This window comes from Vidua macroura, chromosome 24 (genome assembly GCF_024509145.1).
Source record: "Vidua macroura isolate BioBank_ID:100142 chromosome 24, ASM2450914v1, whole genome shotgun sequence".
NCBI classification, from domain to species: domain Eukaryota; kingdom Metazoa; phylum Chordata; class Aves; order Passeriformes; family Viduidae; genus Vidua; species Vidua macroura.
Window position 1 is genome coordinate 4,743,271 of NC_071594.1, and position 21,815 is coordinate 4,765,085.

Consider the following 21,815-nt stretch of genomic DNA (forward strand, 5'->3'; position numbering starts at 1 on the left):
CATGTTATCAGTATAAACCCTCATTACCCATAAAAAAACTCCCCGTGTTATCCATAAAATAACTCCATGTTATCCATAAAAAAACCTCGTTATCCATAAAAAAACCCCTCATTATCCATAAAAAAACCCCTCGTTATCCATAAAAAAAATCCCCATGTTATCCATAAAAATTCCCACATTCTCCATAAAAAACCTCCATGTCATCCCTTAAAAAATCCCATGTTATCCATTAAAAAATCCCATGTTATCCATAAAAAACCTCATTATCCATAAAAAAACTCCCCATGTTATCCATTAAAAAAATCCCATGTTATCCATAAAAATCCCCACATTAGCTGTAAACCCCCCCCATGTTATCCACAAAAAAACCCTCATTATCCATAAAAAAACTCCCCATGTTATCCATAAAAAATCCCATGCTATCCATAAAAAATCCCATGCTATCCATAAAAAAACACTCATTATCCATAAACCCCCCTCATGTTGTCCATAAAAATCCCAAATTCTCCATAAAAGCCGTCATGTGATCCATAAAAAAACCCCATGTTATCCATTAAAAAATCCCATGTTATCCATAAAAAAACTCCCCATGTTATCCATAAAAAAAACCTCATTATCCATAAAAAAACTCATGTTATCCATAAAAAAACCTCCATGTTATCCATAAAAAAAACCTCATTATCCATAAAAAATCCCATGTTATCCATTAAAAAATCCCATGTTATCCATAAAAAATCCCATGCTATCCATAAAAAAACACACATTATCCATAAAAGCTGTCATGTGATCCATAAAAAAACCCCATGTTATCCATAAAAAAATCCCATGTTATCCATAAAAATAACCTCATTATCCATAAAAAAACTCCCCATGTTATCCATAAAAAAACTCCATGTTCTCCATAAAAAAACCCTCATTATCCATAAAAAAACTCCCCATGTTATCCATAAAAAAACTCCCCATGTTATCCATTAAAAAATCCCATGTTATCCATAAAAATAACCTCATTATCCATAAAAAAAAAATCCCATGTTATCCATAAAAAATCCCATGTTATCCATAAAAAAAACTCATTATCCATAAAAAAACCCTCGTTATCCATAAAAAATCCCATGTTATCCATAAAAAATCCCATGTTATCCATAAAAAAACCTCATTATCCATAAAAAAACTCCCCATGTTATCCATTAAAAAATCCCATGTTCTCCATAAAAATCCCCATAAACGGGGAGCCCCACCAGGTGTGTTCGCCCCTGGAATTGCTTCCCAAGGTGGATGTGAAGATGTCTGGGAATGAGGAAAGGATAAATCCCGGCACATTCCCAGCAGTGGCAGAGGGAGCCGGTCCCATTTGGGCCCTAATTCCCGTTATTCCTGGTTTTTATGGGATCGGCCCTGATTTATGGGCAGCTTTTATGGCGGCCATAAAGCAGCCCCAAAACGCAGGGAATAAAGGAAGCAGAGGAACATTTCCCATCCCTGGATCATGGGAAGGGCTCTCCAGAGGATTCGAGGATCTCTCCATGGGAACAAGCAGGAGGTGGGAATTTGGGGAGGCTGCTGGGATTTGGGATTGGGTTTAAAAATGGGATTTGGGATGGAGCAAAAAGGTGGGGAATTCCTGGAATGTGGGAAGGGAGAGGGACAGCCCTGAATTCAGGGCTCTGGATTTGGGAATTCACCTCCAGCTTGGGAAAGGGGACGGGATCCCATTCCCATCCCTGCCACACGAGTGACCTTGGCTCACCCCAAATTTATGGGAATTTGCTTAAATTTGGGATGGGGGGGGCAGAGTTAAAAATGGGATTTGGGATGCCTGCAGGCTTCCTCCATCCATGAGGTTTTCCTGATCCAGACGGGAATAAAAGGTGCTGGAGCCCTTTGTTCATCCAGGTCTGGTAGAGCTGAGCTTGGCTGAGCCTGGCTTAACCCTCGAAATCCCCTGGTTCTCCAGGAAAATTCCTCAGGACAGCTCCCCGAGGAGCTCACCTCGTGTCCTAAGGGATAAAACAACGGGAATCTCACAACCCCACAAGTGTGAGAGGGAAAAACCCACTCCAGACGCCAAGATTTTATTTTTTTTCCTTATTTCCAAGGGACATTTTTAACCCTTTCCCAGGGAATATTCTCCAGGTGGATCCCGGAGCCGGCCGGGGGGAAGTGCTGGCACAGCAGGGAGGATAAATCAGAGCCATCTCGGCTGCAATCCCACGCAATTAAAACCTGGATCGGGATGTGCTCGGCTGCCTGAGGAGCATCTCGGGAGCCTCAGGAATTACTCAGCCTCTGCAGCAGCACGGCAGGAGCCGGGCGAGGCCGGAATGGGCAAGGACAGGCTCCGGGATACCTGGGAGAGGCTTCTCCACCCCCCGGGAATGTCTGGAGCAGCGGGCAGGGGCACAAAATCCACCTGGAAGGGCTTTCCCAGCCCACCAAATCCACCTGGAAGGGCTTTTCCAGCCCACCAGGAGCTCCACAGGGCCTTCCACAGAGATTCGGGAAATTTCAAGGGGCATTTCCCTGCCAGCCCCACAACACAGGGGGTTGCAAACCAACCCCTGCTCCGGGTATCCCCAGCCCTGGCAGCGGGCACGGGCACAAAATCCACCTGGAAGGGCTTCCCCAGCCCATAAAATCCACCTGGAAGGGTTTTCCCAGCCCACCGGGAGCTCCTCAGTGGTTTCCACAGGATGCTAACGGGATTTGGGAAAAATAAACGGGTATCTCCTCGAATGACCCAGTGCTGGCTGAATCCTCCGATTTTTCCTTTTGCTGTTGGAGAATCCTGGAGGGGCCGGTGCAGCTGAGCCCCCCTGACCGCGGGGACGCGCTGCAAAGCCCGGCAGCGGCGCTAGACCCGAGCGCAGCTCCCGTTCGGCGCCTGCAGAAGGGCTCTGCTGAGGGGGGGCCGGGCAGGGACTCGATGCCATTGAAGTGCTGCCAATTAAATCAGGTCACTCCGAGCTCTCTGCGAGCTCTCCTCGGCGTGTGCGCGGCCCCGCTCCAGCTCCGAGATCCAACCCTGATCCAGCCCCGCTCCGGTCCTCTCCAGCCCCGAGATCCAACCCTGATCCAGCCCCCAGCCCCGCTCCAGCCCCGAGATCCAACCCTGATCCAGCCCCCAGCCCCGCTCCAGCCCCGAGATCCAACCCTGATCCAGCCCCCAGCCCCGCTCCAACCCCGCTCCAACCCCGAGTTCCAACCGTGATCCAGCCCCAGACCCTCTCCAGCCCCGCTCCAACCCCGAGCTCCGGCCCCAGCCCCGAGTTCCAGCCCCGATCCAGCCCCAGCCCCGGGCGGTGGCTCTGGGAAGGAGCCAAGCCCCCGGCTCCGCTCGCCAAGCCGAGCGTGAAATGGGGACTCGATGGCCGCTGTCACCGCCCCCCTCCCCAGGGCCCTCTGTCACTCCCCGGGGATGGGAAAAGCTTTTCTGGGATGAAAAAAAAAGCTGGGGGTGCTGTGCTGCCCTCACCCTAAATCCCGCCCTTGTCCCAGCCCCACAGCTGCCGTTGACAGGTCCTTGTCCCCGTGTCACGCTGGCTGTCACCGTGGGTGGGGGTCTCCATCCCCCCTCTGGGTGACACGGCTGCGACCCCGGAGCAAAAGGCAGATTTTCCCCAGTTTCTCCCCAAGGATGAGAGTCCCTGAACATCCCTTTTTGGGGAAAGCGAGCCACTGGCAGCGCGTCCTGCTTGGGGACCGAGCCGGGAAACCCCGCGGGGCGGCCGCGCTGTCCCCTCGGGGAGGGACACGGGGCTGCCGGGGCCACGCGCGGCCGGATCTTTGGAAATGCCGAGAAATCCCGGTGGGCAGAAGGCGACTTGGGACACAAATCCCAAATCCACCGAGCGTCCCCTTCCCCTCCCACCCACCCCCGCAGCCCCCGGGCTGGGCGACCCCCGGCTGCGGGGAGGGGACGGCGGTGGCGCAGCGGGGGCACTGCGGATCCCGAGGGCCGGCTCAGCATTCCCGGGAGCGCTTTCATCCCTCGGGAGCATCCCCCGGGAGAGGCCGCGGGGGCTGCCAGAGCCGCAGGGGTTAAGGCTGGAGCTGCCTCGGGTGGGTGGCACGTCGTGGCGACAAGGCTGGAGTGAGGAGGAGGAGGATTGGGGAGGGAGGGGAGAAGGGAGGAGAGGGAGGAGGAGGAGGAGGAGGAGGGGGAGCGGGGACTGTGCGGCTGCGAAGGCGCCGGGCGAGCGAAGGGTGAAGGGCTCTGCCCGCCGCCTCCAGCCCTGAGGGTCAGCGTGGCCGGAGGGTCCTGCTGGCCCTGTCCCCGTCCTAAACGACAAGGACAGACCCCGCCAGCGGTGACAGCTCCGAAGCCACCCGGCCTTTTGTCTGCCAGCCGAGCCAGATGTGCGGGCAGCTGTGGCGGGGGGTGGCAGGCGGTGACAGCGGCGCCGGGGGACGGGGACAGACTCGGAGGGTGAGTTGGGGGCCACCGCCGTGGTTTGGGTTTTGGGCCGGGGGTGACTTTGGGGGGGCTCCTGCGCTCTGCAGCACCGAGCCGGCGCCTCGGCAGCTCGCTCGGGGTTGTTTTTTTGGTTTTTTTTGTTTTTTTTTTTTTTCCCCCCATTCCAGAGCTTTGCTTTCCCTGCTCGATGGTGGATTTGAGGAGAAATGGTGCGTTTGGAAATAAACGGGGTGGGGAAGAAAACAGGGAATGGACGGAGAGAGGCGCTCCGGGGGTGGATAAAGGGACGGGAGGCAGGCAGGGATGGATCCCAGGTACAGCGGGGAGCTGCAATCCCGCTCCTGGAAACTCCTCCGGGATCGAGCGGATCCTCAGCCCGGCACGGGTGGGAGTGGGGGGTGACGGCGGCGGGCCCGGGGGTGATGCGCTGGTCACGGAGCCGCCGGCGGGGCTGGAATCCAGGGATGCTGGCAGGATGCGATCCGGGCGGGAGCGGCGCTTCCCGGCCATTAACCCCTCGGTGCCCGAGCGACGCGGAAAATGTGACGGGAGGGACATTGGGTGTGAAACAGAGAAAGAACGCGGTCCTTGCGGCTCCTGCCCAGCCCTCCTTCGCCTGCTCGGCCACCCCGGGGAGGGGACAGCCAGCCGAGGAGGGGGGACAGCAAAGGCGATGGCAAAGGACACGTCGGGGACGGCCGTGGTGTCATTTTGGTGTCATTTTAATGTCATTTTCCTGCTTTCTGTGCCGGTGCCGTGTTTACCTCCCCCCGCTGCCCAGCCCTGCCCCTCCCCGCCGCGGCTGCACCCGCCCGCAGTGCCCGGGTCCCTGTGCCAGCGCCCAGCCCTGCCCGGGGCTGAGCCCAGCCCTGCCCGCGGCTGAGCCCCGCCGGCCTGGAGAGCCCCGGGGCGACCCCGGGAGCCGCTCCGGGAAAGGGCTCGGGGCCGGCAGGGACCCCGCGCTCCGTGTGTGGCTGAGCCAGCGCTGCCCTCGCCTCTCCCGGTGCTCAGCCCGGCCCTGGCTTCTCCCAGAGCCTGGAAAAAGGGATTGGAGGCAACCAGGAGGAGCGGGAGAAGCCCTGGACACGCAGGGCCGGTCCCAGTGAGAGCCCGGAGGGGCGCGGGGCGTGCGGGGGGCCGGGAGAGGCGCCTGGGAGCGGCGTTCCCGGGAATGCTGTGCCTGGAGCTGCAGGTGGGCGCTGCCATCGGGATCCGCTTCCTCCAGCCTGGATGTGCCAAGGCTGGCAGCGCCGGAGCCACACGCGGGTGTCACCTCTGTCCCCTCCCGTGTCCCCTCCGTGTCCCCTCCTCGGGACGCGGCGCTGGTGCCGAGCCAGGACCCAGCCCTGCGTTGTTGCCCGGAGCCCCGATCCTGCAGAGCCCCTGGAAAAGCTGGGATGGGAATGGCTCATCCCTGCCTCCCTCAGCCCGAGCCCGCGGTGACAGGAGGAGGCTCAGGACAAGATTCCCCGTCCTGGGGATTGTCCTGGGATGTCCCTCAGGTCACTCCTGGCACATGGGGCTGCGCCTCCCGGCCCCAGCCCTGGCTCCCTGTGCCAGAGGATGCCGATCCCGCCCTGCTGAGGCTTGTCCTGGCATTCCCGGCTCTCCGTGTCCCCTCTGCGGGCAGTGGGAGCGGCTTTGTCGCCTGCTGGCACCGCTGGAAGTGGCAGAGCAGGATCGGGATCTGAGGGCCGGGCTCGGCCTCTGCTCCTCAGCCGTTCCCAGCTCTTTCTTTAGCTGGGATCTCTCTTCCCAATCCCAACCCTTTTGTTTGGCTGGGATCTCTCTTCCCATTCCCAACCCTTCCTTTTGACTGGGATTTCTCTTCCCATTCCCAACCCTTCCCTTTGGATGGGATCTCTCTTCTCATCCACAAAGGAAAACCGGGAGCTGAGCCGTGCCCAGAGCCTGTGGGATCCCTCTGGCACAGGGAAAAGGGCCAGGAATTCTGCAGGACCCCGATCCGACCCCATCCCGACCCCATCCAGCCTCGGAGCTGCAGGAATTCGCTTTTCCCAAAACCCCGCGGGAATTTGAGCTGGAATTACCCCCTTGAGGGTTCAGAGGAGCTGTTCCCATTCCCATGGAATTCCCATTCCAGAGGTGGAGCAGCTCTCCCGCCGCCCTGCCCAGCCACGGCTCCTTCTCCTGAAGCCCAGGGATCATCCCTGCTCCTGCTTCCAGCTGGAAAAACATTTCCGTGCCGTTCAGGGACGTGATCCTGGATTTCCTGCCTAGGACAGGGATTGGGGGGATGCTGGGAATGTCCAGAGCTGGCGTGGGAGAGGTTGGGAATTCCACCCGTGCAGGTGAATCCCAAACACGAGGCTCTGCCCCTTTATTCCCAGATTTTCTCCTGGATCACCCTGGTCATTAATGCCTCTTCTCTTCCCCGGGACATTCCATGGGGTGACATTCCCGATGTCCCAAAGTGCCGGTCCAGGACACAAAAATTCATCACCACCCCCACTTCTGCTCCCAGATCCCTTTTCCAGGACATGAAGGAGCTGTTCCCGCTGTCTGTTCCCAATCCCGAGGTTCCAGCCCCTGGAATGAGGGCTGGGATCTCTCTCTCCCCCGTGAATTTGGTTTTATGGGATTATTCCCAAGTGAATAATTCCCAGCCCAGCTCCGGAAGGAGAATCCCAATCCCAGCTGCTGCTTCCCGCCAGGGCATCGGGATGAGCAGGAAAACGGGATGAGTTTAAAACTCCTGAAATTTGGGGGCGTTCCCTGCGGATAAAGCCCCGCACTGGGATTTTGGGGTGGAATTTTGGGATTGGGATCGCTGCTCCGGAGTCGGGGAATAAACCTGGATAAACCTGGCCACTTCCAGCATCCATTTATGCAGGACCCAGGCAGCCTCTGGAATTCCCAGCCGCATTCCAGGCCATCCTTTTATTTATGGAAGGCTTTGGAAAAGGCGGATCCAGCGGCTGAGTTTCAGGATTTTTTTGGAATATCGCCTCGGGAGCCTTTGCTGTCTCCTCTCCATCCAGCCAGGAGATCTTGGGGATCATTTCCATGAAAATTCCCACAGATTCCAAGGTGGGATAGGGGCTGGAAAACCCCGGCCCCCCTCTGAATCCTGGCAGTGGGAGCTGTTTGCAAACACTCGGGAAAAGCAGGAATTGTGCGGTGGCTCTGTTTGGAGCGCGATCCCGGATAACAAATAAATATGGGAAAAATTGGGATCCGTTCCCAGACAATTCACAAAGGCCTTAATTGAGACTGAAGTCTGGGGCTCTTCTCACCCAGACTGGATCCATAAATTATTCGGGATAAATTATTTGGGATAAATTATTCAGGATAAATTATTCACCAGCTCTGCTCGGAATTAAGGCTGGGTTTTCCCTCCGGGAATGATTCTGGATCTTCCTGACCCTCTCCAGGCTCTGGAGTCTCCCAATCTCTGTTAAAAATCCCATTTTTAATGGAATTTAGAACGATCCCTACAAAAAAAAAAAAAAATCAATCCCGGGTGAAATTTGAGAGCTGGTGCTTTGTCCTTCCTGGTGGCCAAAATGAGGAGAATCCAGGCTGGGGAAAAAAAAAATGGATTTTTGGGGAAGAGAGAGGCTTTAGTAAGGAATTTTAAATGAGTAATTTGGAATCAGCAGGAAGAGGGGTTTTGCATCTTAACCATCTTTTCCCAAAGGATCAGAGCAGCCTGATCCAGATCTTTTTTAGGAAGGAAAAAAAGCAGCTTTGCTTCCCTGATTCCCAGCAGAACCTTTGGGAATAAAGAGGGGGGGAAAAAATCATTAAAAGTACAAATTCTACCTGGAAAAAGGGAGGAAAAAAGGGATTTTTCCTATTTTTGATCCATAAAAAATGCGTTGATTTGGTCTGTGCCAGGCGAAGCTTTTCCAAAGCTTTTCCATGGTGTGGTTGTCACCCTTTCCTTACATTTCAAGGAATATTTTGGCTGCTCCAAGCGGCGTTTGACGCCTCATCAAAGCCTCTCCCTCGCCTTGAAATCCCAAAAAAAAAAAAAAGGAAATAGGGCGGCGGCTTTGATCCCGATCTGCAAATCGCTGCGGAGCCGCTCTTTTCCCAGGAATGTTCGGATTCCCATGGAAAATTCTGAGCTCGGTCCCATTTCTGAGTCACTTTTCCCAACTCCCACGAGCTCCCGGGATTGGTTGTACCAAGCCTGGCTCTGGGAAGCTCCGGCATTCCCGAATTCCCGGAGTTTGGCGGGATTCATCCCTTTGGAAGCACCCAGGGGCAGGATCAGGGTCAGTCCTTCAGAATTCCAGGTCCCTGAATTTCTATCCACGCTGAAATCCCACGCTGGAATTCCCTTTCCATGGAATTCTTGGGGGGGAAAAAAGGATTTCAGGGGCATTTTCCAGCTGTTTTTATGGCTCTTTAATAATTCCTTGGCTCCCTTTTTTCCCAGTAAAATCCTCTTGGGAAGAGCTGCTTCCTTGGGCAAGGTTGTCCTCCCTGGCTTGGCCATGGATTTTCCCAGTTTTCCTGGAATTCCCAAGATGCTGAAAAGATGGGAGAGCAGGAATTTCTCCTGCTGTGCCCACAATCGTGTTGGGAAATGGATTTGGGAGATGGATTTGGGAAGAGGATTTGGGAAATGGGTTTGGAAAAGGGATTTAGGAAATGGATTTGGAAAATAGATTTGGGAAATGGATTTTGGAAATGGATTTGGAAAATGGATTTGGTTCCATCAGGAGCCCTCGAGGTCTATGGGGACAGGGATCAGCTTTTCCTGCTGCATTTCCCAGGTTTTCCTGTTTCCTGTTGCAGAATCCCTGGAAACGGAGGGATTTTTCCATGGGAATGAGGGGGGTGAGCAGCTGGGATGTTCCTTGGCTCTCCAAAGCTTTTCCTTCCTTCTCCAGGGCCGTTCCAGCTCCAGCTCCAAACCCAGCCGTGTTTGAGCTCACCCTGGCTCATCCCAGTTTTTCCTCCATGGATTAATTCCCTTTCCCCCTCTCCCAGTGCTCAGTGGGACGATTTTATTCCAGATAAACTGGAAATGGAATTTTGCGGGAATCAGGGAGGGTTTTTTCCACCCGGTGGGCGCAGAGGGGATGCGCAGGATCCACATCCCGCTGGAAAATCCCTCTCTGGGAGCCCCGGGAGAAGCTCAGCCCCCAAAATTCCATAAAAACAGCGCTGCTCCATCCCCTCCCCAGCTCCCCGAGCCTTTCCAGAGGGATTTGCCTCCATCCCACGGATCCGCTCCGTGCCCGGGGAGGGGGTGAGGCAGCCCCGGAGCCGTGCCTGGCAGTTGCCATGGCAACCGTACGTTTTCCTTAGGATTCCTAATGACTCCTTGGCATCCGCGCCGATCCGCGGCTTTTTTTGGGATGCTGGAGGTTGTTCCCCTTCCTTGGCGGGGCTGGATCCGCTTGAAAAGCCTGGATTTGATATTTTCCCGTTTTTTTTTTTTTCTGCTGGAGCTTCCCTCCTTTCCGCCCTGCCCTGCGGCCAGCGATTCCAGACTCGGAATTTGTCGGGAATTGGGAGCTGGGCCGCCTCGGGCTGTCCCCTGCCGTCGGGACCTCGCGTCCTTGTGGAATTCCAGAGTCCTTGTGGAATTCCAGAGGCATCCCAGCCCTGGAGCAGCGGCTGCGGGATCCAGGGATCCCCAGGGCGGGATCGGCTCCCACAGGAGAATCCCGGATCCTGCAGACATCCCCTGGCTGGGATGTGATTCCAAGGGGTTTGGTCATTCCAGGCCTTTCCAGCATCCAAGGAGGCCGGAATGCTCCAGGAGAAAAACAGGGAGAGGCTTCCCTGGGATTGGGAATGGCTCTGATCCCACAGGTGCCATCCTGAGCTGGAATTCCGTGGGAGCAGCCCTGGGAGTCTCCCTGCTCTTTGTGACCCCATCCCAGCGCCCATTCCCAACGCTGCAATTCCCTGGAATCGCTGCCCCATCCCTGCCTCCCTCTCCTCCGGGAGGAGCAGTTTCATCCATGGATGGAGAGACAAAAAAGATGGAAGCGGGAAGGGCCCGGCGGAGCTTCTGTGCCTGAGCAAAATTCCCGGTTGTCCAGCAGAATTCCCGGTTCTCCAGTGAGATTCCCAGTTCTCCAGCAGAATTTCCAGTTCTCCAGTAAAATTCCCAGTTCTCCAGGGAGATTCCCAGTTCTCCAGGGAGATTCCCGGTTCTCCAGGGAGATTCCCGGTTCTCCAGCAGAATTCCCAGTTCTCCAGGGAGATTCCCGGTTCTCCAGCCCTCTCCAGCCTCTTCCCTGTGCAGCATTCCCACCTGCAGCAACAGCGCTGAGCCACAGGAACATTCTTCCCAACCACAGGACCATTCTTCCCAACCACAGGACCATTCTTCCCAACCACAGGAACCTCTGGAGAAACACCAGGAGCGCTCCCTCCATGGGCTTGGATTTAATCACACCCAGGGAATCATTCCCGGGTTTTTTTTTTTCCCCACTTTTAAGAACCTGGATTTCCACTCCCGGCCCTCCCTCCCTGCCTGGGGGAAGTGGAAGGAGCCTGGATTTATCCCTCCGGAGGGAATCCCACACCAGCGCCGCGCCGCAGGAATATTTCTTCCCAAAACACCCCGAGGGGCCGCGCTCCCGGCCATTCCCAGCCTCTGGATCTGGGGGCTGGGAGGTTTTTCCCCAATCCAGGATCCTGGAATGCCGGGAGCCGCCTTCTGCAGCGTTTCCAGCGCCCCAGTGGAATTGCTCGGGACGCGCTCCCCGGCCCCTGTGTCCTCTGGATCCCACAATTCATGGAAAACCACGTGGATTTGGGAGCTCAAATCCTTTGACATTCCCGGCAGCGTCCTGTCCCCATCCCGCTGCCCTTGGAGGGGGAAGGGGAAGGCGGGGGAGGCTTGGGGGGAGCTGCTCTGCAAATGAGGCGGCGTTAATGAGGAATTAATTATCGATCGTTCCCGATCCGCTGGGAAGGTCGCTGGGAATGACACAGCAGCGTCCCTGCTGTGCCCTGCGAGGAGCAGCGCTGCTTTTATGGAATTCTGGGGAGCTGAGCCCTTCCCTGGGCTCCCAGAGAGGGATTTTCCAGCGGGATGTGGATCCTGAGCCTTCCCCCTGCACCCACAGGATTGGAAAACCCGGCCTGGTCCCGGCAAAATCCCACAGCTCCTGTAGGGAATGGGATGGGATGGGATGGGATGGGATGGGATGGGATGGGATGGGATGGGATGGGATGGGATGGAGATCCTGGTGTTCCCCAGCAGGTGAGATCCATTGTCTGATCCATTCCTCATCCATTCCCAATCTATTTCTGGGAAATATTCTGGGAATGCACCGGTGACTTCTCCTGCCCAGATGGGAAGGGGCAGGATCCAGAAATTCCATGGAACCAGCCCTGTGTGGGAGGAAAAACGAGCCAAGGCTCTGCAAATCATAAAAAAAAAGAGGTGGCAGGGGGATAAATACCCCAAAATCAGTTTTTTCCTCCTCCCCCATCCCCTTTCTTCCCGGAATGTTCTTATTTGCTGTTGGAAATGTGGGATTTGGGAACGGGGATCCGCAGGCACAGCCGGAGTTCAGCTCCTGCTGCAGCCCGGAGCCGCTGCCAGGAGCTGGAGCTGCTCCCAAAAATGCAGAGAGCTGCAGCCCAGCCCTGCTCAGGGGGGTAAAAAAAACTGGATTTTCCAGAGGGAAGGACAATCCAGCTGAAATTCCATCCCCCTAGTCCCGGATTTCTCCAGGGGCAGAGCTCAGCCAGCTTTTTCCCCCGTGGAATTTGGACAATTCCAAATGCTCCAGGTAAACCCCATGGCCTGAGGCTCAGGGATAAAATGAGATGGCTCCAGGGATTCCTGGCTGAAAATCACAAATTTGAGATTTCCTGGCTGAAAATCATGGATTTGAGGCTTCTTGTCTGAAAATCATGGATTTGAGGTTTCTTGTCTGGAAATTTGAGGTTTCCTGGCTGAAAATCATGGATTTATGGCTTTCCTTGCTGAAAATCACAAATTCGAGGTTTTCTGGCTGAAAATCACAAATTCGAGGTTTCCTGGCTGAAAATCATGGATTTGAGGCTTTCCCGGCTGAAAATCATGGATTTGATGTTACCTGGCTCAAAATCATGGATTTGATGCCTTTTTAGCTGAAAATCGTGGATTTATGGCTTTCCTTGCTGAAAATCGTGGATTCGAGGCTTTCCCGGCTGAAAATCACGAATTTGAGGTTTCTTGTCTGAAAATCATGGCTTTGAGGCTTCCCACAGCGCCACACGCAGGGGACAAAGCTGTCGCCTCCGGGGCTTTTGTGCCACCCCGAGGCAGCTCCTGCGGGGGCACGGAGGGACGATCCTCATGGATTTCACTCCTGGATTTCACTCCCGGATCCCCTCCTGATCCCGGCCGCGGTCCGGGATGTCCCGGGAAGAGCTGGAAGCCACCCCAGGAGCTGTCGCCGTCCCCTCCCCGGCGCTGCTCCCTGATGAGGCCTCGCTCCCGATTTTTCCAAGCGGAGGAGGGAGAAAGGCCGGGAAAATCCCGGGGGATTTATCCCGCCAGGAATGAACCTTCGGAAAGGCCGAACTCCAAAAGCTGAATTTTAGAGAAGGGACCAAGCCCAGGGACCTGAGCGTCCCCAGCGCTCCCTCGGCGTCCCGCGGGATGGGATGTGCGATCCCTAGGGAATGACTGCGGGATCCAAACCCCTCTGGAATGTGCAGTTTGCAGCCGGGAGGGCCGAATTCTGCCCCTTTTTTCCCAGGCTGCAGGCTGAGCCGGGATCGGGGAAGCCACAGGAACCCGTGGGAGCGTTTGGAGGGGGAAAAGCCAAAACCAAAAAAACCCAACAATTCCAGAGGCAAAACAACAATTCCAGAGGCAAAACAACAATTCCAGAGGCAAAACAACAATTCCAGAGCTGGGACAACAATTCCAGAGGCAAAACAATTCCAGAGCCGGGACAACAATTCCAGAGGCAAAACAACAATTCCAGAGCAGGGACAACAATTCCAGAGGCAAAACAACAATTCCAGAGGCAAAACAACAATTCCAGAGCAGGGACAACAATTCCAGAGGCAAAACAACAATTCCAGAGGCAAAACAACAATTCCAGAGGCTGGAAGCTCCCGGATGAGCACACACCAGGCTGATTTCCCAGCCCTGCTCATTAAAATCCAGCCGGAGAGAGGCCGGGAAGCGCCGATAAGAGGCGGCCGCTGCTCCCGGGCTCTTCGCTGCTCCCGGCTGCGTTTTTATCTCCTGGCTGCCTCCCAGACAAGCAGGAATATCAGGAATCACCTTATCGCCCTCTCTGCCCGCGGAGAGGCAGGAGGATGGGGGAAAAAAAAATTAAAAATCCCATCCTTGTGCACAAAACAAGGATTAAGTGGGGGGAGAAATCACTGGGAAAGGTGGCGGAGCAGTGTGGCGGTGCTGGTGGGTTTGGAGCGGATCCTGCCGATCCTGGTGGCTCCAAACCCTGTCCAGCCCGGCCTTGGACACTTCCCGGGGTGGGGAAAGCTGTGCCAGGGGCTCGCCACCCTGGCAGGGAAGGATTCCTTCCCAAAATCCCATCTAAAGGCACCCTCCTTCCGCTGGGAAAAGCTCCGAGGAAACGCTTCCAGAGACGATTTCCCGAGCAAAAATCCCAGCTCAGACCTCGGCAGGGACTTTGCCAGGTGTTCCCTGACTCGTGGAAATGTCTTTGTGGGTTTTTTTTAGGGAATAACATCCCAAGATGGCAGCTGGAGGCTGACACAGGGTGGCACACGGGGACACGTGTGGGGACATCGCGTCACCCTCGGGGCTGGTGTTGGGTTTAGGGGGGTGAAGCTGCTGGAAAGGGGGGTGGGAATGGCCTGGTATCCCAGGAAAACCTTCCATCCCAGGAACAGCCTTGTATCCCAGGAAAACCTTCCCATCCCAGGAACAGCCTCGTATCCCAGGAAAACCTTCCCATCCCAGGAACAGCCTCGTATCCCAGGAAAACCCTTCCATCCTGGGAAAAACCTTGTAATTCCAGGAAAACCCTTCCATCCCAGGAACAGCCTTGTATCCCAGGAAAATCCTCATATTCCAGGAAAACTCTCATATTCCAAGAAAACCATCCCATCCCAAGAACAGCCTCGTATCCCAGGAAAATCCTGTTATCCCAGGAAAATCCTCTTATTTCAGGAAAACTCTCATATTCCAGGAACAGCCTGGTACCCCAGGAAAACCTTCCCATCCTAGGAACAGCCTTGTAATTCCAGGAAAATTCTCATATTTCAGGAGCAGCCTCGTATCCCAGGAAAACCCTCGGATCCCAGGAAAACACTCCCATCCCAGGAACAGCCTTGTATCCCAGAAAAACTTCCATATTCCAGGAATACCTTCCCGTCCTGGGAAAAGCCTTGTAATTCCAGGAAAACCCTTCCATGCCAGGAACAGCCTCGTATCCCAGTAAAACCCTCATATTCCAGGAAAACTCTCATATTCCAAGCAAACCCTCCCATCCCAGAAAAACCCTCCCAACCCCCCGCCTCGGGAACACCCAGCCCCGCAACCGCCGAGCACCAAAACCCCGCGGAATGTCTGAAAACGCCCCAGGGACACGAAGCGTTCCCTGCGGCAGCTCCTCGAACCCATCTCCCACCTCCAGCCCGGGGTTCCGGGAGCTCGGGGTTTCCATGGAGCCGCGGCGGCCGCGGGGCTCGGCCCGGGCATACAGATGAGGGGCGAGGGGGGGCGGTTGCCACGGTGCCGGCGACATTCGGGGCCCTTCATCCCTTTATTTATTTCTCCTTTGTCCCTCTCTTTATCTCTTCTCTGTCCCTTCATTTCTTCTTTGTCCTTTATTTCTCCTTCATCCCTTTATTTATTTCTCCTTTCCCCTTGCATTTGTCCTTTGTCCCGTTTTATTTCTCTTTTTTGTCCCTTCATTTCTCTTTTCTCCCTTTACATTCTCATTTTTCCTTGTATTTGTCCTTTTTCCCTGTATTTGTCCTTTTTTATTGCATTTGTCCTTTTCCCCTGTATTTGTCCTTTTTCCTTATATTTCTCCTTTTCCCCTATAGTTCTCCTTTTCTCTTGTATTTGTCCTTTTTCCTTATATTTCTCCTTTTTCCTTGTATTCCTCCTTTTCCCCTATAGTTCTCCTTTTCCCCTGTATTTGTCCTTTTCTCTTGTATTTCTCCTCTTTCCCTGTATTTCTCCTTTGTCCCTTTTGATTTCTCCTTCTTTCCTTCCTTTCTCCGTTCGTTTTCCCTGCCGAGGTTCCAGCCGGGAGCTCGGCGCCGTTCCCGCGCCGGGGTTTGCTCGGAGTTGGGAGATGCTGGGGAGTCCAGGTTTCCTTGTTTCAGTGGGATTTTGGGATGAAATCCCTCCCTGGGAGGAGCTGGGATGGAATTCCCACAGAATCCGTGGCTGCTCCATCCCTGGGAGTGTCCCAGGCCAGGTTGGAGCAGCCTGGGATCATGGGAAGTGTCCGTGCCCAGGGCAGGGCTGGGAATGGGATGATCCTTGAGATCTTCCAACCCAAACCATTCCAGGATTCCATTAAAAAATCCCAATTTCAGGACTCCCGACTCATTCCCAGCCTGCAAATTCCCACAGAATCCGTGGCTGCCCCATCCCTGCAGAGTCCCAGGCCGGGCTGGAGCACTCTGGGATAGTGGGAATTCCTTACCCATGGCACTGGATGGGATTTAAGGTCCCTTCCAACCCCAAACCATTCCAGGATTCCACAAATCCCATGGTAATTCCCTCCTCCCCCAGGCAGGATCCTGCTCCCAGCATCCCAACTCCCCCCAGGGGCTGGATGGAGATGGAAAAACGGGAATGGGTGAGGGAAGGATTTTCCCAAAGCATCCGAGGGCCACTTCCCATCTGCCCGTGCCGGGGGATGACAGGGACGGGAAGGTCCCACTGTGCCCGGCGTGTGGTGGAGCTGGAGAGGCTGGGGAAGATGGAAAAATGGGAGAAGCTGGGGAAGCTGGAGAAAATGGGGAAGATGGAGGAGAAGATGGAGGAGAAGATGGAGGAGAAGATGGAGGAGAAGATGGAGGAGAAGATGGAGGAGAACATGGAGGAGAACATGGAGGAGAACATGGAGGAGAACATGGAAAAACTGGAGAAACGGAAGAAAATGGGGGAAATGGAGAAGCCAGAGAAGCTGGGGAAGATGGAGAATCCAGAAAAGATGGAGAAGCTGGGGAATCCCAAGATGGAGAAGCTGAGGAATCCAGGGACTGCAGAGAAGATGGAGAAGCTGGAGAAGCTGGAGAAGCTGAAGAGCAGCCCCAAGCTCAGCTCACTCCAAGATCTCCCCCAGCGAGGCCCCGGGAGCCGCCATCCCTCGGGAATGTCGCACACGGGACCAGCAGTGACAGCGGGCAGGGCCACCCTGTCCCCACCAGGCTGGAGGTGCCACCACCCCTGCAGGAATTCCGGGAGCTGCTTCCCAGGCAGAGCGGGATCAGCCCCATCCTTTCCTGGGATTTCTCCCCCTCAGCTGGGATCACTCACTGCCAAAGCTCTTCCTTGTCTCTCAGTTTGCTCCTTTCCATGAATTTTAGCCCCAAGTTTTCCCAAATCCACCATTTCCCCACAAGTTCCCATCCCGTGACTCACACAATCCCCTGGATTTTCCCGTATCCAAGATTTCTCCCAGCCAGCCGTGCTGCAACCCTGCCCTGTGCTGGGAAAAATGGGATAAAATCCAATTATGGACAAAACCAGCAGAGCTGGAGGGGTTTTCCCTGGAAAACCAGGGTTGGAACCAGGCGCCTTTTCCAGCTTTTCCTCCACACCTCAAAGAAAATAAATAACCCCCCCCTCCCCAAATTCCTCCATAATATTTGTTTTTTAAGGAGAAAAGATTCCCGAGATATTTGAACAGCTGGAGACTTTTACAGACCCAAAAATGCCGGAGCACTCAAAAGGAAAGGTGTGGATCCATCAGAGGGAAGCGGGAATCGATGGATCCATCCTTTCCTTTCATGCTGCTCCTGCAGGAGTTGCTTTCAAAGCAGCAGGGAAGGAGGGAAAAGAGTGGGATCGATCCGGGAGGAGTGGATGTGGAATAAACTCGGCTCGGGAGCCCTTTCCAGGGAGAGCACAGCGGGGATAAAACTGAAACTTTGCTTTTTCCACTCTTTTAATGGTTTTTTTGGGGTTTTTTTTCCCCCTGCTGGGTGAGAGGCTTTTAAGGGAAAAAAAAGGTTGGATTGGGGTCAGCATTGGGCGGGAGAGCTGGAGGAAATCATGGATTGGGAGAGGGGCAGGAGATGCCGGGGGGTTCAAACTCATCCCAGCCCCACCCTGAGAATTCCCGGTGTTTGGGGGATGTTTTTCCCTAAGGAATATCCCATTGGAGGGCTGCAAATGGGGCTGGAGCTCCTGGATGGGGGAATTTGGAGCTGGAGAGGGTGAGGAGCAGGGAGCAGAGCCTGCACAAAGATTATTCCCATGGAAAATTATTCCCATGGAAAATTATTCCCAACTCCCACAGCTCTGGCTCTGCTCAGCCACAGGTTCAGGGGCTGCTGGGGGTCCTGGGCAGATTCCATGGGATAATTCCACCCAGATTTTCTGGGATGAGAAGGCACAGAAAATGCCACGGATATAAAGTGGAATTCATGGATTTGTTCTGGGGATCCTGGGCAGATTCCATGGGATAATTCCCCCCAGGTTCTCTCAGATGGAAGGGCACAGTGAATGCCACGGATATAGAACAGAATTCATGGATTTGCTGGGCAGTTTTGAGGGCACTGGGGGTCCCGGGCAGGGTCCTGGGGGTGCCATCCTCAGGTTTTTACCTCCCCAACCTGTCCCTTGTCCCTGCCCCTTGTTCCCCACGAGCCCAAACCCTCCTCTAACCCAACTCTGCTGTTTTATCAGGAATGACCCCGAGGAGGAGCCCGGAAGATGCAGCCGAGCACGGGAACGACTCCTTTGGAGAGGAAGAAGAGGCCCAGCTCTGACTGAGGTGCCCCCAGCGCTCTGAGCTCCCATTTCGGGGGCGCCAGGCAGGGCCCGACGCTTCCAGGGGCTCGCATGGAGCATCTCCCGCCACGGGCGCCGTCCCCCGCCTCGCCGTCACCGCTGTCACGCCGCGGCCAGCTCTGGATGCTCCCTGTGACCTTCTCCAGCCCAAAATGAGAGGCCTCCAGCCCAGCTGCCTCCTGCTGTGCGTGGTGGCCGCCAGCGCCATGCCCACGGTGCCCTGGCGCGTGGCGTGTCCCCCACGCTGCGCGTGCCAGATCCGGCCCTGGTACACGCCCCGCTCCGCCTACCGCGAGGCGGCCACGGTGGACTGCAACGACCTCTTCATCACCTCGGTGCCCCCGGAGCTGCCCGAGGGCACCCAGACCCTGCTGCTGCAGAGCAACAACATCGCCAGGCTGGAGCAGGGCGAGCTGGGCTACCTGCGGAACCTGTCGGAGCTGGATCTGTCGCAGAACAGCTTCTCCGACGTCTGGGATTTCGGGCTCAGGAACATGCCCCAGCTGCTCAGCCTGCACCTGGAGGAGAACCAGCTCTCCGAGCTGCCCGACGGCAGCTTCCCGGGCTTGGGGAACCTTCAGGAGCTCTACCTGAACCACAACCGGCTCCGCAGCATCGCCCCCCGCGCCTTCGCCGGCCTGGGCAGCCTCCTGCGGCTCCACCTCAACTCCAACCTGCTGAGGACGCTGGACAGCCGCTGGTTCCAGACGCTGCCCAGCCTGGAGATCCTCATGGTCGGGGGGAACAAGGTGGACGCCATCCTGGACATGAATTTCCGGCCCCTGGGCAACCTGCGGAGTTTGGTGCTGGCCGGGATGCAGCTGCGGGAGATCTCGGATTACGCCCTGGAAGGGCTGAGGAGCCTGGAGAGCCTCTCCTTCTACGACAACAAGCTGGCAGACGTCCCCAAGAGGGCTCTGCAGCAGGTGCCCGGCCTGAAATTCCTGGATCTGAACAAGAACCCGCTGCAGAGGGTGAAGCAGAGCGACTTCACCAACATGCTGCACCTCAAGGAGCTGGGCCTCAACAACATGGACGAGCTGGTGTCCATCGACCAGTTCGCCCTCATCAACCTCCCCGAGCTGACCAAGCTGGACGTCACCAACAACCCCAAGCTGTCCTTCATCCACCCCAAGGCCTTCCAGCACCTTCCGCAGCTGGAGACGCTGATGCTCAACAACAACGCCCTAAGTGCCTTGCACCGGCAGACGGTGGAGTCGCTGCCCAACCTGCAGGAGATCAGCATCCACGGGAACCCCCTGCGCTGCGACTGCGTCATCCGCTGGGTCAACAGCACCCGGCCCCGCGTGCGCTTCATCGAGCCCCAGTCCACGCTCTGCGCCGAGCCCCCCGACCTCCAGCGCCGCCACATCCGCGACGTCCCTTTCCGGGAGATGACGGAGCAGTGCCTGCCGCTCATCTCCGCCCGCAGCGTCCCGGCGCGCCTGGAGGCCGAGGCCGGTGACAACGTGGCCCTGCACTGCCGGGCGCTGGCGGAGCCGGAGCCGGAGATTTACTGGGTGACGCCGGCCGGGGTGAAGCTGCTGCCCTTCGGGGACGACGGGAAGTTCAAGGTGCACTCCGAGGGGACGCTGGAGATCCGCGGGATCGCGGCGCGCGAGGCCGGGCTCTACACGTGCGTGGCTCACAACCTGCTGGGCGCCGACACCCGCGGCGTCCGCGTGCTGGTCAACCGCTCCTTCCCGCTGGGCCAGGCCGAGCTGGAGCTGCTGGTGGTGGACGTCCAGCCCCACCACGTCCTGCTGGCCTGGCGGCCGTGCCTCAACGCCGTCTCCTCCAACCTCACGTGGGCCAGCTCGGCGCTGGGCTCGCGGCTGGGCGCGGCGCGGATCCCGGCGGGCACCCACAGCTTCAACGTCACCCGGCTGCGCCCCGACACCGAGTACCGGGCGTGCCTGCACGTCACCCTGGTGGCACCGCCGGTCAGGGTGGCCTGTGTCACCGCCAGGACTAAAGAGGCCACGCAGGGGATGCCGTGGGGACAGGGGACGCTGGTGACGGCGCTGCTGCTGTGCCTGCTGCTCCTGGGGGCGGCGGCGCGCGCCGGAGCCCGGCGGGAATCGCTCCGAAGGGCCGGGGCTGTGCGTGTGGTTTATCCTGTGCAGCCCCGGGGACACCTCCTGGCCGTGGAGGTGCAGGCGGCGCCCCTGGAGTGCTGAGGGAGGACGGATTTTGGGGGGGGGTTCAGTGGGATTTTGGGGTGGGTGGGGAGGCGGGAAAGGGTTTTTTAGCAAAAAAAAAAGACGGACGGTGGGGGAAAAATGGGATTTCGTGGACATGAGGAGCCTCAGGATCCATGGGAGAGGAGCCTCTGGTGGTCCTGGATCCGTGTGGAGGGGCTGGATTTGGCCATGGATTTCAAAAAAACCCGCTGGGAAGATGGGAGGGGATGGAGAACGCTGTGGGGACGATGCCCCAAGCGGGTGAAGAGCCATACAAGGAACCCCAAATCTGCGTCCCCCTGGCACCAGGGACACCCCAGAGGTGTCACCTCCCTCACTGGACAGTCCTTGCCTTGGAAATACAAAAAAAACCACCCTAAAAAACCCTAAAAAGAAGAGGTTTCTTCCTTTGGGATCTGTGTGGGGTCTGGGGTTTCTTTTTTGGAGCCTTGGGATCATCAAACAAAGCAATCCCAGTGTCACTTCCCCCGCTGGACAGTCCCTGCTTTGGAAATACAAGAAAAACCTGAAAAAAACCCTAAAACAAACAGGTTTTTTTTCCTTTGGGATCTGTGTGGAGTTTGGGGTTATTTCTGGGGGTTTTTTGGAGTGTTTGGATCATCAAACCAAATGTCACCCCCTGCTCTGCCACTGCTGTCACCGGGGGGAAGCAGGAAGGGAGGATTTGGGATTAGAAGAATGGGAAATGGTGACGGTGACACTTCCCTGTGGGGCTGGATGGATCTTGGATCCCACAGGATCCCAAAAGTTTTGTGGATAAAGGGTAAACCAGGAAAAAAGAAAAAAAAAAAAGGAAGAAAAACAGGAAGAGGGGAGGAAGTAGGAAAAAAAACCTGGGAATGTTGAGACGCACCTGGAGGGGTCCAAGAGGCATCGCTGGAATTTGGGATAGAGGGAAAACTTGGATTTGTGGGTTTGGAAAATCAGGAAAACCAACCCCCAGCCATGGGATGGTGTCCCTGAGCGCCTTTTCCAGCCGGGAATGCGGATCCTGGAAGGAGGGAGAGCAGCAGGAGCTGGGTGTGGGTGCCCTCTAGTGAGCTCCACCTTCTCCAGGAGCCCTGATCCCAAAAAACAGCTGGAAAAGGAAGAAAAACTCCGCTCGGAATTGTCACGGGGACCGGGTGGGTGATCCCAGGGGAATGTCAGAGGAAATGGGATTGGGAATGGGCTGGAGAACAAAGGGTCAAATCCAGAGGATTTACTGCTGCCACTCCCAAGGGATTTTGCAGACATTGGAAGGGGAAAAACCGTCCTGGATACGGGAAGAAAATTCCTAAAA

At 56.0% G+C, this 21,815-nt stretch overlaps 1 protein-coding gene across 2 annotated transcripts; it reads left to right on the top strand.

Annotated features, from left to right (window-relative positions):
* The first annotated feature begins 4,004 nt into the window (after positions 1 to 4,004).
* Positions 4,005 to 21,319, top strand: LRRN2 (leucine rich repeat neuronal 2). 2 transcript variants are annotated; one of them, XM_053998104.1, is made up of 2 exons: positions 4,005 to 4,059; positions 18,225 to 21,319. In XM_053998104.1, the coding sequence occupies exon 2, from the start codon at positions 18,482 to 18,484 to the stop codon at positions 20,507 to 20,509; it is 2,028 nt and encodes a 675-aa protein (XP_053854079.1). In that variant the 5' UTR covers positions 4,005 to 4,059; positions 18,225 to 18,481; the 3' UTR covers positions 20,510 to 21,319. The 2 variants fall into 2 exon arrangements, with proteins under 2 accessions (XP_053854079.1, XP_053854078.1); XM_053998103.1 differs by lacking the exon at positions 4,005 to 4,059 and adding an exon at positions 4,173 to 4,426.
* The last annotated feature ends 496 nt before the right edge of the window (positions 21,320 to 21,815 follow it).

Coding starts and splice junctions, on each gene's coding strand:
- LRRN2 (XM_053998104.1), top strand. CDS start 18,482: ATGAGAGGCCTCCAGCCCAGCTGCCTCCTGCTGTGCGTGGTGGCCGCC.